The sequence below is a fragment of the Lutra lutra genome, chromosome 4 (assembly GCF_902655055.1).
Source record: "Lutra lutra chromosome 4, mLutLut1.2, whole genome shotgun sequence".
NCBI lineage: Eukaryota > Metazoa > Chordata > Mammalia > Carnivora > Mustelidae > Lutra > Lutra lutra.
In genome coordinates this window covers 38,481,226-38,501,373 of record NC_062281.1, presented here as the reverse complement: position 1 = coordinate 38,501,373, position 20,148 = coordinate 38,481,226, and the positions used below count along the sequence as shown (strand labels likewise).

Below are 20,148 nucleotides of genomic sequence, written 5' to 3'. Positions count from 1 at the left end.
TAAAGGACAAGAAGACAACTGGTGGGTAGCTCTGGGATATCTAGGTCAATATTTGGGAATGGTTGAGCTTAAGAAAATACCATTCAGTGTACTGAGGAGCACATAATGAACTATCCCAGTTGGTTGAAAAATAAAAAGTTTAGCCAAATGGGCAGTAAAAATTTTTACAGTAAATATGCATTTTTTTGAAATCTAGGACATACTTAAAAATATATAGAAGACATTTGTATTTGGTTATGGTAAGAGAGTCCCATAGAAAATCATCATTTCTAGATTGATTTGATAACATTGCAAAATGTGCCGTCTGAGGCTTGTGTGGGGGCATTGCACGTTAGTCACTGTTTTCCTGAGTTATAAAGTGAACTTTATTATTTTCCAGAACTCAAGTAACTTCCTGAATGCTACAAACTTCCAGTCTCTTCGGCCTTTGCCATCCATTCAGATATTAGTGGATAAAATTAATCTGGAACATTCTGTGCCAATGTACGCTGAACAGTTGGTGCATGTGGTCAGCAGCCTTACTCAGCCTTCTGATAATCTGCTTCATTATTGCTATGCACACTGCTATCTTAAGGTAGGAAAAGTGAATTTTCTTGTTTATTAGTATGTTTGGCTTAGGGAAAATTAAGTATCTTTTTTCTTAGATTTGTAACTTCATGGAATTAGTACCCCCATAAGATGAGATTTAAATGATACATAATGGATATATTCATTATTCAACATAATTAAATGAAAGTGTACCTATTTTAAAGTTACTCAATTATTTGGGATTAGCTTGATGTTTATATGTGTATATGTTTATAATACACCTACAGGTTTATAATGTTAATTATGGTTTTTGAAGATTTTTTAAAAAAATGTTTATTTTAGAAGTGAGTAGAAGGGACAGAGGGAGAGACTCTTCACACTGACTCCCTGCTGAGAGTGGAGCCCAATGCAGGCTCAGTCTCATGATCCATGAAATCATTACTTGGGCTGAAACCAAGAGCTGGTTACTCAGAGGACTGAGCTACCCAGGCGCCCTGTTTTTGAAAATTTTATCTGTCATCAATGATAATTATAAGTAGTGTGAAGGAATACTTAGTTTATAAGAATGTTTTAAAGACTCATGATTTCTTTGAGGGGAACATTTTTGTGAGACAATGCTTTATAAAGAAGGTTTAACACTTTTTTTGGGTCGTTTCTTTCCTCTTAACTGAATTCATGTTAATTTCTGGATACAAAGAGAGAATGCTTAATGAGTCAAATTGGGTTATATAGCATTAATTATTGTAGGCTTTACTGAGCTCTTCCTTATTTTCTTGGTAAATAATACATCCGAGGGGTGCCTGGGTGGCTCAATTGATTAAGCATCATACTCTCAATTTCCTCTCAGGTCATGATCTCAGGGTTATGAGATCCAGCTCTGCATTGGGCTCTGCACTGAGCACGGAACCTGCTTAAGATTCTCTTTCTTCCTCTCTGTGCCCCCCTTCTCTGCCCCTGTTGTGCATGCACAGGTGCACTCTCAAAAAACAACAATAAAAATATCCCATTGTAGGTACATAAAGATAAATTCAAATGTTGAGTAATAAGTGTTTTTGCAAAGCAAACACAGAACTATAGTCAAAGTGGAGATAGCATATATCTAATCAAATTCTTTTATAGTTTAAAGAAAACTTTACAAACATATTCAAGAATAAGAACTAAAAATACACTAAATTCATGTAAAGGACTCCAAAATTAGAGGAATCCAAAAGTAGATTTTACTGGTTCATGCTTCATTGTTCCATGTTTCAAAGTTCTTAAATACTTGCATATTTGTAGAATAAAAGGAAACCAATGTAAATATAAGTTTTACACCGCCTGTAGTTTTAAGATGGTGAAATTTGTTTTCAAACCATGTAGCGTAGAAAAACACTTTTTCTTCTAGACCATGAAAAGCCCATTTTTAAGAGGATGGAGGAAACTCCACTCCCTTGGTGAGAGAGTGACACTGTCATGTTGCGAAGGGCTATGGACACCAGAAAGTGTAATTCATTAGGGCCATTATTATAATTATCCACCACAGTATTTTATGTCATATGGAGAGCAGGAGAAAGTAATTTTGAAAGCTAGATATGTAGGTAATATTTTATATTTGTGCCTTTTAATTCACTCCCATAATTACTACACTGAGGTTTTTTTTTTTATAATAGTATGACTATTGAATATCAGATTATAATATAAATGGGTCATATAGACATTTTAACAATATTTGTTTTTCCAAACCATGAAAATGGAATGTTTTTCCTTTTCTTTTGGTCCTATTCAATTCCTTTCATTAGTGTTTTATAGTTTTCAGAGTATGGGTCTTTGACCCTTTTGGTTAGGTTTATTCCTAGGTGCCTTATAGTTTTTGGTGGAGTTGTAAATGGGATTGATCCTTAATTTCTCTTTCTGCTTCTTCATTATTGGTGAAAGAAAAGCCACATATTTATGGATTAACTTTGTCATGAAGGTAATGCTTAACTTTTATTTTTTTGTTGGTCCCTTTAAGAAAGGAATATATCTTTAGCATGCTGGTTGTACTCTTATACTGAGTGTCTTATGATAAGAACAGCATAGAAATGATTTATTTTACATCACAATTACTATGTTTCCCTTCTCATTTACGGTTGGTATGTGATTTTTATAGTTTTTGCCTTTCATCATTGCAAATCCTAATTTAGCAAACAAATTTTTAAATTAAAAACTTACTAGGAGTTTTTTATATTTCTAAATCGACAGTTTTTTCTATTTATGTTAATTCAAGAATATTGCAAAGTGTTAAGATGCAGATGATATTTTTATTTTGTAATTGGATTTTTTTTAAAAGGTGGCCCTGCATGTTGAATTGTTCATTTAGTGTGATGTATAAGTCTTCTTATTCAAGTTGACATTTCTTTCAGCTAAAATTTTTATTGGTAGTTACACTCAACTGCTTTATACATTCTTACTGTTCATACTATTAGTTTGCAATGTACAGTGCTTTTATTCTGTTTATGAATATATGAACTATCCTTGGTGAAAGCAACTTCAACTCCTGTTGCATTGGTTTTCCTTTTTCTAGGTAAAGTATTTGTAAACTTAAAAAAAAAAAAAGATTTTATTTATTTATTTGACAGAGATCACAAGTAGGCAGAGAGGCAGGCAGAGAGAGAGAGAAGGGGAAGCAGGTTCCCTGCTGAGCAGAGAGCCCGATGCAGAGCTTGATCCCAGGACCCTGGGATCATGACCTGAGCTGAAGGCAGAGGCTTTAACCCACTGAGCCACCCAGGCACCCTAAGTATTTATAATCTTGATCAAGAGCTGTTGACAAGTTAGTGGGTTATGTAGGTATTATAAATCTGTGTGTATCTTTACTGTAATTTAAAGGAGAGTTAGAAATTGGTTATTTTGAAATTATTTTTGATGTGGTAGATAAGTACTCTTTCATTACAATTTATATTTGCCAGAATGTTCCCTTAGAAGCATCTCTGGACAGCATGTAAATTTAGTAAAAGTTTAAAAAATATTACAGAATAAGATACAGTTTCCTCAGAGTCCTTTGCAGTTCTGCAAATATCCAGCAGGGATCTCCTCTACACCCAGTTTCCATCTGAGTAAACTTAATGATAGTGTCTGTGATTATACTGTTGGGACATTTCATAGAATATTAGAAAGTGGCTTGAGAGAGTTCTTAGTTGAACACAGATAATCTAATATAAAATCTTACCCTTATTCATACTTTAGGAATATTTAGAGATTGGACATTGTTTTAAAAATTTTTATCTTAAGTGGTATTAATAATTGTAAACTTCAGAATTCTTTAAATGGGCCTTTTAGAGGAAATAAGAAATTCCTGAAATTGCACAGTGCCTGGAAATTCTTGGTATACAGTGTTGCTCGGAACAAGTCTTTGAAGATAATGTGTGTGAATAACTGAATTTTTAAGGTTGATCATTTAAGTATTAGAATCATTTATTTTTCCTTCTCAATTTTGGATTTCTTGCCACTTGGCTGATTGTAGTACTTACAGGATAGTTGATGTATCACTTTCATTTTCTTTGATAGTAATTAGGTAAGTAGGTTCTTCGAAATGCAGTTTTGTCTAAAAATATGTAATTCTAACTAATGTCTCATTTCCAAAAAAATTATTTTGTTTGTTTAGAACTGACTTTAGAGCGAGTGATTTCAGTTTGATGAATGATAGGGACATAACAGCTTTTTGAAACCATTTGGAAGTAGTGTAATACTTTTTAAGAAATTAGTCATTAGTTTAGAAGTTCATTAAATGAAAGTATTTTGTTTTGAAATTTAGTGATTGAAAAATCTTAAACATGTTTCACTGTAGAACTAATCAGTTAATATAAATCCTAGAGATAGGAAGGTCAGTACTTTATGAACCTAAGGAATAAAAAAAAAAAAAAATAAGGTAAGTGTTAGGCTTCTATATGTTGTTGGGAAACAGTAACTCTATTTTGTATCCCTGTGTGTTAGTGTTTTTTGCTTGAGATGTTTATTTTTACCTCATTGGAAATAATTGGAGCAGAAATATAATAAGTTCTCTGTAGTGTTTCATATATAATGTGATGTTATATTGGTTCTTCCGATTAAACCAAGTATACTGTTCAGGAATTTCCAGGAATGCTTATAAAAGTTTTGAGTGTGATCTGCTCATTTTAAGTATAAACATATGAAGAAAAATTTATGCCATGTATCAAATTTCTGGGGGTGAAAAACCTCAGCCCTACAATTTTCACAAAAGAAAGGGAAAAGATGTAACATTTTAGGGTATATTTGAATATCCTTTTTGTGTGTGCATAATGTAAGTTGAAGGCAAAATACATTTTTATGATAGTTTTTATTGTAATTACTGTTCTTTTAGACATTAAGTGATATTAACAGTAATTTATTAAAGTTAATTTTTATAATGTGCACAATGCAGGCAGTTTATATTAATAGCAAGTATGTGCATTATAGCAGACAAACACTAAATGAGAATTATGTTTAGAAATAAAATGTGAAACAGAGTTAGTAAGGAGCAGTGATCTTTCAGGGATGTGAAAGAAATACTATATATTTTAATCTCTTAATTTGGATTTAGTCAGTGTTAAATTGAATAAAAGAAAATGTTGATGTTTGGGAAGTGGAAAAAGACATTGGAACATATTTAGTGTGCAGCTGTTGTAGAGCAAATTGAAACTGACGTATTTCATCCTGTGCTTATTAGAACTTTGTCTCTGTGAACATTTGGATCTTTTCTTTTTGTTTCAGATATTTGGTTTCCAGGCAGGACTGACGTCTTTGGATTGTAGGGGATCTTACTGCTTACCTGTACCGATTATTCCGTCTTTCAGCACTGCTCTTTATGGTAAACTTCTGAAACTACCCACGTGCTGGTAAGTATTATGTTAAAGTGTGGTTTATGGTAATTTTCATTTATTATGAAAGGGGGAAACCCAGTTGTGTCTGTCTTATGCAAGTGTGTTAGTTTTATACAAAACCTTAGAAAAATATCTGAAGTTATACTGTCTTTTACTGAGACACTAAAAATCTCTCTTTAATGCCTGAAGTGTACTAGATCATAGTATCTTTTGTGGTAGTGTTAAGTGTTGATGGGATACTGTTAATTCATGTTGTAACTATAGTAAACTCTTGCTGCTTCACACTGTTCTAGGAACTGCAAAGGCAAATACCTTATATTTTCCTTTTTGAGAGAGGCTACAAAGATATTAAAAAGTTGCAAATTAATACCAAGGCTCAAGTATTTATCACCTAAATAACAATTTCATGTGTATTCCTAGCCACTAAGAAAAGCATACCCATAACATAGATTTAGAGTGTTTGATATGTCTGTAGTTGCTGCATTTTGAAAGAAACTGATTTTAGACCTTATTTTCATTTGGTTTTGGATTACTTTATTTGGAGGTCCTATTTCCTTAAATTGAAAGAGGGTTATAGAAAGAAAGCCAACACTCACCATCCCTTTGTTTTTTTGTTTGTTTGTTTTTGTTTTTGTTTTTTTTAGTTGAGAACAAACTTTTAATATATTAAAAACAAAACTGTTGAAGATATGAAATAAGGTTTAAACACATGAAATTAAATTCTTGTGAAATATTTCTATATTTTAAAATTAGGTTACTTTTACTATTTAGAATATGTCTTTGCTTTCCCCACCTGATTAGTAAGCTTTTTTTTTTAATAGGATGTATTTTCTATTATTTATGAAAAGCAACAGAAGTTCTAGAAAATATTCTTTAAAGTACTTCATTTGTTAAAAATATATTTCTTTAATAATATATAACTTTTTAAAATGAAAATTTTTTTAAAAGATTTTATTTATTTATTTGACAGAGAGAAATCACAAGTAAGCAGAGAGGCAGGCAGAGAGAGAGGAGAAAGCAGGCTCCCTGCTGAGCAGAAAGCCCGATGTGGGGCTCGAACCCAGGACCTGGGATCATGACCTGAGCCGAAGGCAGCGGCTTAACACACTGAGCCACCCAGGCGCCCTAAAATGAAATTTTTAAATTAAATGCTCACATCTTCAAAAAATTTTGCCTATTGGTCCAGAAAATTAAGAAATATAGAAGTTGCAGTTAATCAAGTCTTGAAATCAGTTCTTCTATAAAATGAAACCATTATTAAATGATCATTGTTATTTCTCTTTTTTTTTTTTTTTAAGATTATTTATTTATTTATTTGACAGAGAGAGATCACAAGCAGGCAGAGAGGCAGGGAGAGAGAGAGGAGGAAGCAGGCTCTCCGCCGAGCAGAGAGCCCGATGCGGGGCTCGATCCCAGGACCCTGAGATCATGACCTGAGCCGAAGGCAGCAGCTTAACCCACTGAGCCACCCAGGCGCCCCTGTTATTTCTCTTGATAAGTTTAATTTTATCCTTAGTCATCCCTATTCCACACATGTTATTTATTATGTTTTATAGACATTCACTTTTTAACATTTTATTTGTATATACATAGCATGTTGCATTTGAGCCAAATTTTATATTCTGATCTACTAGGAAATACCAGCAGATATGTCCCAGTGGTATGTCAATATCAACTTTAATAAATGTGAGCACTGTTATCTCAGTTATGTGCTGATTTACTTATCTTTCATAACACTGAGATTTTTTAGAAAAACAGTGCAATTTACTATAGAAAATACTTGGCTTTTTTAGAAAATAAGAAGCCAGAATTTTCAAAATGAATTAATAGCCTTTGTATGAAAAAATCTGAATATTCAAATAGGCAAGGGTTAGTTTAAAGATGTATAGGGCTTACTTTAAATATTGTCAAATGGGATATAAAATAAGTCTGCTGACATATAAAAGAAAATATTCCATTTAAATATTAAAAGAATGACATCACACAGTGTTTGTATTTGGATGTGACTTGCTTTTTTGTATTTAAGACCACTTCTATATTATTTGAATGATACTTTTCTATGCTTTATATGAGTATATTGCTTTGAAATAGTTTCTTTACATTATTTTCCTTAATGACTATAAACTATAATTTGTTTTTAGCAACTCTAAAATGAAAGTAATACATATAAAACTCATTAAATTGAGAAGTATCTTAGTTAAATGAAATGAGTAAGATACCAGATAAAATACATCATGTAGTGCCTGAGTTAAATCAAAATCATATGAGAACTGAGAATTTTATTTAATTCATGTAGTGAGTGAAAATTATTTTAGTAAGCCACCCTGGTTGTGTCATTAGATGTCAACTCTGTTCCCAATATGGTATTTCCCTTTCTCAAATTATGAAGCTGTTTCATCTGGATTTTTAAAAATCACATTCCAGTTTCTTAAAGGACATGTACGATGCTATTTACATCTATATCTGTATATTTTTTCAATGATGAGAAGAGCATGTTTACTGTAGGTCATAGCTTTTGAAACACATATATCACATTGAAAAAAATTTTAGTTGGTATGTTTTAGTTAGCGATGGAAATCTAGATTTTATGTAAAACAAAAAAATAGTTCGTACTTCTTGTTTAAAAATGTCAAAATTGGGCGCCTGGGTGGCTCAGTGGGTTAAGCCGCTGCCTTCGGCTCAGGTCATGATCTCAGGGTCCTGGGATCGAGTCCCACATCGGGCTCTCTGCTCAGCAAGAAGCCTGCTTCCCTCTCTCTCTCTGCCTGCCTCTCCATCTACTTGTGATCTCTCTCTGTCAAATAAATAAATAAAATCTTTAAAAAACTAAAAATAAAAATGTCAAAATTGATACTAATTTTATATGAAACTTCAAACTAACATTTGTTTTAATCAGTTTGTTAATAAATTTTTTTAAAATGTGGCTTAAGTAACATTGAAAATAAATTATTTTCTCCCATTTGCTTGTTCATGTTAATATATTTTAGCCTTAATGAACAAGCTAATACTAAACTCCAGTTTCTTGGGATTTATTTTTTTCAAAATATTTTGGTCATATTTTATCTTTCATTCTGTATTGCACACTTTCCAAACATAAAAATATAAGCATTTCAAAACACTTTTGTCTTCATTGCTTTACATCAGGTTAGCTTAATCTTTTAGTCCCTAGAACAAGACTAAAATATGTAAGGTATAATGGGAAAGACACAGTGACAATAATATTTAATGACAGAGATCTTGAGCAATTAATTCAAATTTTAATTTTCTTCCTTTTTTAGTAAGGGGATGTTTAAAAGTGGGCAATAAAGTGTTGGTTAAATGGTAATAAAGTATAACTTTGTTATGACTAGTAGGAATAAAACTTGGTGTCCTGTAGACAGTTTTTATTTTTTTATTTATTTATTTTTTTTTTCTGTAGACAGTTTTTAAAAAATTTCTACAGTTGTAATGCTTTTAGGTTTCTAGATACATTCTTGGAGTTAACTTTTTTTTTCCACAACAGAGAAACTATAATAAATATGTCTATTCTATTTCTAAAATTTTAATTGAAATATTATTTTGTAGAAAAGTGCATATATTATGGTATTTCATAAGTGAATTGGACCTTTGGTTACTACCAGAAAGATTAAGAAACGGAATAACATCATCTCATAAGCCTCTCTTACTTACCTTCCGGCAAGTTTAACCATTATCCTGATTTCTTCTAACATAGATTAGTTTTGTTTGTTCTTGGACTTAAATAGAATTGTCCATAGTCTCCTTTTTGACTGGCTTCTGTCGCTCAATGTGTTTGTGAGATTCATTTATATGGAAGAATGTAGTTTTTAGATTGTTTGCTTTTGTCACTATACAGTATTGTATTACATGAGCATCGATCATTTGCACATTCTTGATTTGCAATTTTATTTTGTTTTTATTTATTTTTTTAAAGATTTTATTTATTTACTTGAGAGGGAGAGAGTGCATCCACAAGCAGAGGAGTAGAAGAGGGAGAGGGAGAAGCAGGCTCCCTGCTTAGCAGGGAGCCTGATGTGGGGCTCTATCCCAGGACCCAGCCTAATCATGACTTAGGCTGAAGGCAGACACTTAGAACTGACTCAGCCAACCAGGGGCCCCTTAATCTGCAATTTTAATTGAAAAATAAGTACATAAAGTATGTGTTTATTTTTTATTCCTGTGCCATTTTCCCTTTTCCTTAAGCAGCTTCAATTATATTAGAGGACATTAGATGTCATTCATAAATATTTTTTGATTCTCTATATTTTGACAGACATTGTGCTACATGTTGGGATTGGGAAAAGAATACAGTAGACTGCAGTGAGGGTAAGAGATACCCCTGAGCATGACAACTTACATTCTAGTGGGAGAGGACACTAGACACATAAGAAAACGGTTGTCTTTAAATGGCAAAATTGAGGCTTAAGAAAAATGCCCTGTTAGTTTAAAGAAAGTAGAAAATTGTCCTGGGATGTCGTGGTTGGCTTCATAGAAGTGGCAGTAGAATTGGGTTTTATTTGTTGAATTGGGTATGTATCTAGACATGAGGAGGTTGGTTTTGGGGTGTGGAGGCTTCCTGTGGGGATAATACTGTCTCACCAAAGTCAGGGCTGCTCTATTGAATCTGCGAATGGATATCATGGGAGAGGAATTTGAAAGGCTACTTTTGGGCCTAGACTTTTTTATGATTAAGGATGTCTGAGTTTAATATGAACACTTAAAAATTAAACCAGGTAATCAAAAACTCATTAACCAAATTTCTTCTTCGTCAGGCTTGTAATTCTACAATTATACTCTAGTCTTAAATTCACTGACTCCTGTAATTGAGGGTTTAAAAATTGATCTCGTTTATAGAGAGACAATACTTACAACATACTTGGGAAGTTCAGAGAATAATTACTTTAGCTTAGAAAGTCCTGGAGAACATGAAGACAGTAACTTATAAGCAGGTTATTAAAGAATATGTAGGATTTGAAAGAAAATCCTTTTTAATGAACCATTAGGTGTTTAGTTTAACAAAGTTTTCATGACAATCCTGTGAGCTGATATTCTCTTATAAAACTAAAATTCAGGGAGGTTACATAAATTGTCCAAAGTCACATAGTGGCTGGGCAAGTATTCTCATGGAAGCTTATCTGATTCTAAAGTCTTTGATCCCTTTTTTACCTGAAGGACTGAAGAGGTACATTATCTTTTGTTAACCATCTTCAAAGGCTCAGCGTGCTTTTTGCCTTGTAGTAAAAGTGGATTTCCATGTATTGTGAGGGTATTTGAGATAGTGCAGCTAATAAAGCTGAACTCTCCTAGTATCTCCCAGTATATAGGTAACAGTATATAGATACTATTTTGATGATCTCACAGCATTGTAGTTAATAGGGTCTTGTGGAATCTTAGGCATTATCCTAAGTTTCTGAGTCTATGACATAGCTTTGATTTATAGCTGTCTATCACAGGTTGAACATTTTATTCAGAGGGTCTCAGCTCCTTTGTGTGGTAACCAGATGCCTTATTGGGCAGCTCTATAGTTCTTTCTTTTACCGAGTTAAAATCTGCTTTCATGTTTCTTCTGTTTCCTAATTATTGCTTATATATGTCATGAGTCATTTTTATAGCCGTAGGAATGTCGGAAAATACATTTATTTACAAGATTGAGGGATCCCTATAAGTACCCATTCCTTATTTAGCACAGTAACAGATGGGTTGGTTTTGATTAATGAAGTTATTGAGCAGTTCATTTGCTTGAGGAAGATGTTTCTGTGGAATCCATGTTTGAGTTCAGTGTTAATTAGGAAATAAAGGATTTGGTGGTGGTAGTGGGCTCATTGTAATTGACATGGTGTCTAAAGGAGAAGTAAGCAGATACTGATCCTTTTGTCTCCCTGAAATGGAAACGGAAACAGCCATTTTCCTGTGCTAGCTCTGAATAACACTAGAATAACTATAATGGAAGCTAGGCCCTTCAAGTCTAAAAAAATGCCAATATTTATTTATCAGCTAATGTAGAGTATAAGTAACCCACCCCACAGGCTCAAAAGGAGGTTTGCTCAACTGCCTTGTCCTTTATAATACCACAGTTTGAGAACATAGAGTTGAGTGTTTTTAATGCCCCTGGAGATAGAGCTTTTTAATTTCCTTTTTTCCAGAGCATAGATTATTTTCATCTGCCTGCTTTTGTGATGAACATTTTCTTTAACTCACTGTCTTAAAACTGGTAAGATTTAACTGGGATGCGAATTCTCTTATCTCCACTTGAGTGGCAGCAACCTGATAGTTAGCTTTGGTTCTTGCATCTGGAATGTGCTTTCATGGAATGTTTTGAACTAAAAGAAACACTTTAATCATGTCTTACAATCTTTTCATTTCAGAGATGAAAAAACTGAGTCCCAGAGAGTTCAAATTACCTAACCTAAGAGCACACAGTTAATATCAATGCCTCAATTTGATCATCTTTTTTTAAAATCCTCATTTTATTGGTTCAGGCTCCTTCAACTCTACCACTGTTTAAAAATTATTACTACTATTTAATTTTTTCATGGTAAAAGATGCAAAACATGAGATTTACCATTTTAACTATTAAGTGTATAATTCATTAAGTATCTTCAGATTGTTGTGCTACTGTCACCCCTGTTGATCTCCATAAATTTTATAATTTGTACCCAATAAACAGTAACTTCCCAGTACTCCTTCCTTTGAGCCCCTGATAACTACTGTTCTACTTTGTATGAATTTGACACACTATTCTGGGTACCTCATGTACGTTAAATCATTCAATACTTGTCCTTTTATGTCTGACTTATTTCACTTAGCATAAGTTTTCAGGTTTCATCCGTGCTGTAGCATATGATAGAATTTTTTCTTCCCTCCCTTACTTACTCCTTGCTTCCCTCTCTCCCTTCCTTCCCTCCCTCTCTCCTTTCTTTTCTTTCCTTCTAAATTGATTACATTTTAAGATTGAAAAATTCCATTGTATGTATGTGCTTTGTTTATTCATTCAGCCATCAGTGGGCATTTGGCTTCTTTCCACATTTTAGCTATTGATAATGGTGCTTTGAACATGAGTATACAAATATTTGTTTGAGTACCTGTTTTCAGTTCTTTTGGGTGTATACCTAGAGGTGGAATTGCTAAATCATATGGTAATTCTGTGTTTAATTTTATGGGAAACTGCCACTCTTGTTTTCCACCATAACTGTACCATTATACATTCCTCCTAACAATGCACAACAGTTCCAATTTCTCTCTATCTTTATCAACACTTTCTATTTTAGGTTTTTTGATAAAGTCATCCTAAAGAATATGAAATGGTATTTCTTGATAGTTTTGATTTACATTTCTCTAACAATTAGTGATGTTAAGCATCTTTTCAGTTGCTTATTGATCATTTGTATATCTTCTTTGGGGGAATATATATTCAAGTTCTTTTCTCATATCTAAATTGGATTGTTTTTGTTGAGTTGTGTTCCTTATGAATTCTGTGTACTAAATTTTTATTAGATATATGATTTGCAAGTCTTTTTTTCAATTCTATGTGAAAACATTGCTTTTTAATGTTAAGATTCTATCTTAATTTATCTCCCAAGCCAGAAGCTTAATTTACATCCTTTATAAATCTTTGGCTTTTTGTTTTAAAAAGTTATTATTTACATTTGACACAGTTTTTCTTAAAAATTGGTATAACTTGAGCAAGTAAAAAGTGATCAAGTACATATTTGGAATAGCTGTACTTTGGGGAGGAGGGGAAAGATAAATTTGTTAGAATTCTTTGGGTTGTTTACAAGTTTATCTTCACAGTAGTTTTTGCTCTTAACATTTATAGGGATGGCTAACTTAGATTGTTTTTCTGCAGAATGATTTTATAACTTTTTACAGTAAAGAGCAATCTTTTCTTGATTGTCTTCTCTTAAAAAAACATGTTTTAAAGATATTTAACTGTTAATTTCTTAAAAACTTAAATACAGTGCTTGACAATCTATATGTTATAGACAAGTTTAATAATACTGAATAGAATGAAAATTAAAGTGAATGAAGAGATAAGATTAAATCAAATGAGTTTTCATAGGGTTATTTTATTCAGGATAGGCTTTAGGAGGATGTAGGTTTCAGAACCAGTAGGAAGATTGGGATTTTCATCACTATTTTAAAATGAATCTGTAAATACCTCATGGTTCCCGTACATCTGGACTGACGTATATGTGTGTATATATGTGTTGCACGTGTGTGTATATATATGTACATATGTTCTATTTCCAAATTCATATGCATACTGGCTTTATCACCTTTTTATTAGCAGTAGTGCTTGTTAATTATTGGAAAACAGGAGTTTTTTTTTTAAGTGGTTATATTAAGGGAGTCCAAAATTTTTGTGAGCATTATTCACTAAAAAGATACTATCACAGGCCTAGTGCTCACTGTTAATCTGTTTGAAATCTAAGAGAATACTGAAATATAGCTCTTTGAGGTATTACTAAGTGGTAAATTAATTCAGCCAAAGCACTTAATGTTCTGATTATGAGATTATTTCTCTAATGATAGATGTTAACATTAATTTTAACAGTCTGGTGAAAGAATATATTTTAACAAATCCCAGGAGATAAAACACTGTTCTGTGTATGGTCACATAGTTAGGCATTTCAGGGTAGACTGAGATTTATATCAATCCAGCATTGTTTGCTTTTTAGCTCTGTCAGACTCTCTTGAAAGGGACATACACTGCTGGTATAGGTTTCTGCTTTAAATGCAGATGAATCAGGGTTTGATTCATTCATCAAAGTGAGATTCAAACTCGTCAAAATGTGTAAATGACTTCTGAAATTGTATTTCTATATGATGGCTTTATAGTTCTTAAGAATATATAGATCTTTTAAAGAAGCTTAGCGCAGTTGAGTATGAGAAATACAGCAATCTTCATTTGTCTTTGGCTCAATTCCTGTATCTATTTCACATCCAGACTTGAATTTCTACACATTTAGAGATGGGTAAGCATAATCACAATGAAAATACACTGTCCTGATAAATTTCTCCATTATATCATATAGCAAATTTGATTTGGGAAGTACATAGTACAAACTGTTCTCATACCAGCTTTCTCTCTTGATTTGGATAGCTTGTTGAAATAGTTCCCTGTGCCCCCACCCCTCTGCTTTTGTATTGGAATAATTCCCTTTGTAGCAGATTAGCTCAGTTTCCATCAAACTTCTGAAAGCAAGTGACTAGGTCTTATTAGTACTCTCTACTAAGGTGTAATAGTTTTATTCGACCTGTAACCTCAGGTCAGGCATACAACAATGTGGACTACATGCTGGATGGCTCTGTGCATGATACAACTTAGTCTTCTATCTTATGGGATACTCTGTTGTAGGACTTGGGATATGCTTGCATGGTCTTGTTAACGTAACTATCTTTGCATTATTAAGCATTTCCTTGCATATTTCTTAGAACCTTTCTTTGTTTTTCTCATACTTTCTGTTTTTATCTTCTACTAATTTTTTCATCATTAATGCTTCTTTTGTATCCTTATCTGGATGATTAAAACAGGGAAGGATGATCATAATAGGGTACATATTTTCTTCAATTTTGTAAACAGTGTTCCCGAGTCAGTTTCAGTTTTTTGTTTTTTAAACTCTAGTGACTTTCCCCACTGTTTGTCTGCCTTTTTGCACACTTGATAATGTTCTTTGCTCATTCATTCAGGCATGTTTCACAGATAGGAGATCAATGCCCACTATGTGCCAGACACTCTGCATGGCCCTCGAGAAGAAAAAACTTAGCAAGATACCTGCCCTTATGGGGTTAGTTAAGGGAATTTTAAAATGGGGGAAAATTGATTAAAGAAAGAGGCAATGTAGATTGTCTTTTAAATCTAATTATATAAAATTGTCCTTTTTGTTGTCTTCAGCCTTGAAAGGAGATTTTCACATAGCTTTTTTTTAAAAAAATCTTAATTCCAGTGTAGTTAACATAGAGTGTTATATTAGTTTCAGGCATATACATAGGTTTTGGTTGCATAATATTTTTAATTAGTCTATGTTTTCTTATTTAATTTTGTTAGTGATTCCAGTTTGAACTGAAAACCACTTAGTGATGAAGCAACCAGTAATAGGTGAAATACAAGTTTTACAGAGAAATGAAAATTCGTTAAATTTATCATTGTTTTATTTTCCAGCTTTTTGCAACATTCTGCAGTTATTTAATGATTTTGTAGAGTGTACTTGGTAATTCTGGACTTCAGCTTTTCCAAAAACTTGATTTGTTTTTTTCAGTACTTATCTTCACATATATTACAATCTCCAGTATTTATGGATGTTAACATATATTAGAGCCTTTGAAGTCTGTTTGTAAATACGTATATTTTAAATTTATATACTTGGATTATACTCTTACTATCCATTATAATGTACAGTGTGAATAAAACTCAGAAATATGTAAACTATTTGTAATTAAAAGTTTTTTATTGTAAAGTTTTTAATATGTATAGTCATGAGAAGATAGCTTCTCTTTGATTGTAAATTACTGAGATTAATTTTGGGAGCAGCACTCAAAATGTATCATTACTTTGTAATCAAATCTCATTCTGATAATTTTTATATTCACTGAGAAATAGTTATATTTAACTTGCATATAATTTATATATTAAGAGCTCATGAACAGAATTGTTTTTCAACCTATGTAAGCAAGTAGTATGTGAGAAATTGACTTGAAAGTTTTAATACCAAATTAATAATAATAGCATATATGTGTCAGGAATAGTACTAAGAGTTTTATATGCATTATCTCATTTAATCTTCATAACAACATGATGGAGATACTATTTTATTCATTTTATATAGATCTTTGTCTTATTAATCCTTATACATACAGTAAATAGTGAAATTGGCATTCACTTTTAGATCTGAGTCAAGACCCAAAATTAGCAGTCCCTGCTACCTACCATTGATGAGGAGTATGTGGCAAGTTGTCATTAAGTTTTTATCCTAAGGCATCTTTCCATAGGAATAGCTTTGCTAACTTACAATTTTTTAATAAACAGCTTTATTGAGTACTTTATATAGCATAAAATTCACCCATTTCAGGTATGTAATTCAGTGATTTCTAGCATCTTAACTGAGTTATGTAATTGTTACTGTAAATCAGTTTTAGAACGTTTTCACCCTCCCAGTGAGATCCCTCAAGCCTGTTTATAGTTATTCTCATCTCTGGCCCCAGGTAGCCACTTTCTTCATAAAGTATCTTTTATGGCATATGAATGGAATCATGCAATATGTGGTATCTTGTGTCTGGCTTCTTTCTCTTAGATAATGTTTTTGAGGTTATCTGTGACATAGCATGTATGAGTAGCTAACTTGTTTTTTATTTTCTACATCTGTCTGTGGCTTTCCTTAACTGAGTAAAATATATTCAGTCTTGCAAATAATTATCCATACTCTCAGAGTATGCAGGACTCTCAGAGTCTTGCAAATAATTATCCATACTCTCAGAGATGTTTAAATTCCAGAGTTGATTAAGGGGTTTTCAAACTGTGTTATAGTTGCTGATGTAACTGTGACTTGGGATTTTCTGAGAATGTCCTTTTGTGTCATTAGCCATTTCAAACTGTTTTGTTTTGTTTTAAAGATTTTATTTATTTCTTAGAGGATGAGCAGGGGAGGGGGCAAATGGAGAGGGGGAAGCAGGCTCCCCACTGAGCAGGGAGCCAGATATGGGACTTGATCCCAGGGCCCTTGGATTATGACCTGAGCTGAATGCAGATACTTAACTGACTGAGCCACCCAGGCACCCCTAGATATTAGTTGTTTAGTCTCATCATGTTCTTAACTTTTTTGGGGAGGAATAATATTTGAAGGTGAAAACTTAATTTTTCATACTTATTTCTCAAAATATTCTTATATTTGTAGAATCCCTGTAAGGAAAAAAATTGGAAAATATTTAGAGGTCTGGCTACACCTGAAAATACTGTATGACTATAGCAAACTTTCATAGTACTTTAGAGTCGTGTAGATGTTGGTTTATAAAGTTCTCTATAATGGATTATTATATGAATTATACCCCTGTTTTCATTAACTTAGTTCTCATTTTAAAACCAGAGTATAATTTAAATATAGCAAAGTTTAGCAATTTTATGCATACAGATATGTATAGTCAGGTAGCCACCAAAGTTCTTTCTTGTCTCTTTGCAGTCAGTCCCTTTCTCTCTCCCTAGAGTGAGTCAAATTTTTGGGGAGGGCTGTTGGCTCATAATAAGGAGTAATGCCTGTTTTGATTCAGGGGATGACTGATTAGCTTGTTAGCTGGGAAACCCCACTGTTCCTTGCTTTGTTGTTCTATTCTTCACCCAAACCCATCAAACAATTGATTCTTTTCACTAGGGCTTCTGGGATTTCTCTAGCACACTGCTGCCGAAGACTGAGGCTCATAGCATTTTCAGTTGCATGATAAAAGATTTTGTACTTAGATTTCATACATTCATAAATGAAAACATTCATAATTAATAAAGTCTAGACTCACTTCTATTCTCTATTTCTTAACTCCCCAAAAGAGCCATAATTTATGGATTTGTACAATGAAACTACTCTTCCTGATATGAACACACTGGTAGTTCAGACTTATTAAAAATAAGTTTTTACACATTCACATATTTTCATTTCATTGAGTGTCTTTTGCTTAGGTTTTTAAAAAGCATAGTTTAAAGAGAATAATAAAAATAGAGAAAGGGAGGGGTGCCTGGGTGGCTCAGTCAGTTAAGCATCTGCCTTCAGCTCAAGTCATGATCCCAGGTCCTGGGATCAATCCCAGTGTGGGGCTCCCTGCTCAGTAGCCAAGTCTGCTTCTCCCTTTGCCCCTTCCCCAACTCCTCCTCCTTGCTCATGTATGCTCTCTTTCTCTCAGATAAATAAAATCTTAAAGAAAAAAATAGAAAAAGATGTAATTTTAACATGGGAGATATCATAGGACTCTATTTTAAGTGACAACAAGCGTAGTCTAATTCTTTAACAAGATTTAAACTTTTAAAAAACTTATTTTACTATTGTCCTGTGTATTTTTTTTTTAAGATTTTATTTATTTATTTGACAGACAGAGATCACAAGTAGGCAGAGAGGCAGGCAGAGAGAGAGAGGAAGGGAAGCAGGCTCCCTGCTGAGCAGAGAACCCGATGCGGGACTCTATCCCAGGACCCTGAGATCACGACCCGAGCCGAAGGCAGCGGCTTAACCCACTGAGCCACCCAGGCGCCCTGTCCTGTGTATTTTAATTTGATTAATTTACAGCCTTGTATTTGTATCAAGGTGAAAATTTGACCTAAATTGCATTTGCATGAATTACCAGTTTGTTCATATCAGAAAGAGTAGTTTCATTGTATAAATCCATATATATTATATTTATGGCTCTTTTGGGGAGTTGAGAAATAAAGAATAGAAGTGAATCTAGACTTTAATTAGGAATGTTTTCCCCCAAATATGTCATTGATTTTTCTGTAAATTTGTCTTGAGTGATTTTTAATAACATATTTAAAAATTTTAAAAATGCCTCTTTTTTTTTTTAAATACAATTTTTTTTTTTTTTTTTTTTTTTTTTTTTTTTGACAGAGAGAAATCACAAGTAGGCAGAGAGGCAGGCAGAGAGAGAGGAGGAAGCAGGCTCCCCACTGAGTAGACAGCCCGATGTGGGGCTTGAACCCAGGACCTGGGATCATGACCTGAGCCGAAGGCAGTGGCTTAACCCACTGAGCCACCCAGGCGCCCCTTAAAAATGCCTCTTAAGTAATCTTTATATGAGGAATAGTCCAGAATCTTAAATTTAATAAAATAACATGATTGGTTCTGAGCATGTTTTCATCAGATGTTCTGTTTGTCTCTTTCTTAGTACTAACTTTTAAGTCTCTGCTTGTACTGTTTTGGGATTTAGTTTGGTTAATTTCAATTCTTGGAAATATTTTAGCTACAGTTTTCAATTATGAAATTATAAATCCTGTCATTGCATTACTAATGATTTTATATTTTGCTAATGAAGTATATTTACTTATTTAGAATATTAATGCATTATTGTTTTTTTAAAAAATTCCCTTGAAAGAACAATTTTTATGTTAACTCCTCCCAATTTTTATTTTTTGTCATGTTTCGGTTTTGATTTTGTAATGTGTTTAAGTAAATGACCAGTCAAAAAATACCTGCTTTTATAGTTCTTGAGTGTATGTGTGTGGGGGGGGGGAGATTAAAAAGACATGAAAAACACCACTATAGGTAAATAACCTCTGTCTTTATATCAGTTTTCTCTTTGAATTTTTTTTAAGTGAACGCATGAAGAACAGGCAACACATGTTAACAACCAGAGAGTGTTGGTCCAATGAGAACAGAAGGTTTTCTTTGATTTTCCTGTTGGAAAACTTGATATTTTCCACATGCAATTTTATGATCAGTTGGGTGTGAAGTTGTATAGGCAAACACGATTCTTCTCTTGTTAAAAGTTTTAAACTTAGAGGTACCCAAATGAACATTTATAATTCATTCTTAGATTATTGACTTTAAATTTGATTTTGGGGATATTGGAGAATATTATTATAAGACGTACATCTTTTTCTATGAGAAGAATTATGCTAGCTATTCCCCAGTATTTGGTTTTGTCTATGTACAACAGCAGGAGAATATTATCTTGTGACAACATTTTATTCTAGTGACAGTATCTTTGAAATACGTCTGTGTTTCATTATTTTTGGGCACTGAAACTTAAGAGTATATTCAAAAGAATTCTAAGTTATTAGTATATTAAAAGGGAAATGTTTTGGTTAGAAATC

The 20,148-nt window shown here is 32.9% G+C and overlaps 1 protein-coding gene across 6 annotated transcripts in view; it reads left to right on the top strand.

Moving 5' to 3' along the window:
• VPS13B (vacuolar protein sorting 13 homolog B) overlaps positions 1-20,148 on the top strand; it is a 763,452-nt gene that overhangs the window by 107,653 nt on the left and 635,651 nt on the right. For all 6 annotated transcript variants that reach the window (XM_047723595.1, XM_047723597.1, XM_047723594.1 and 3 more), the window contains 2 exons: positions 380-574; positions 5,257-5,381. In XM_047723595.1, the coding sequence (XP_047579551.1) occupies positions 380-574; positions 5,257-5,381 (320 nt within the window). The remainder of the gene's footprint in view (positions 1-379; positions 575-5,256; positions 5,382-20,148) is intronic.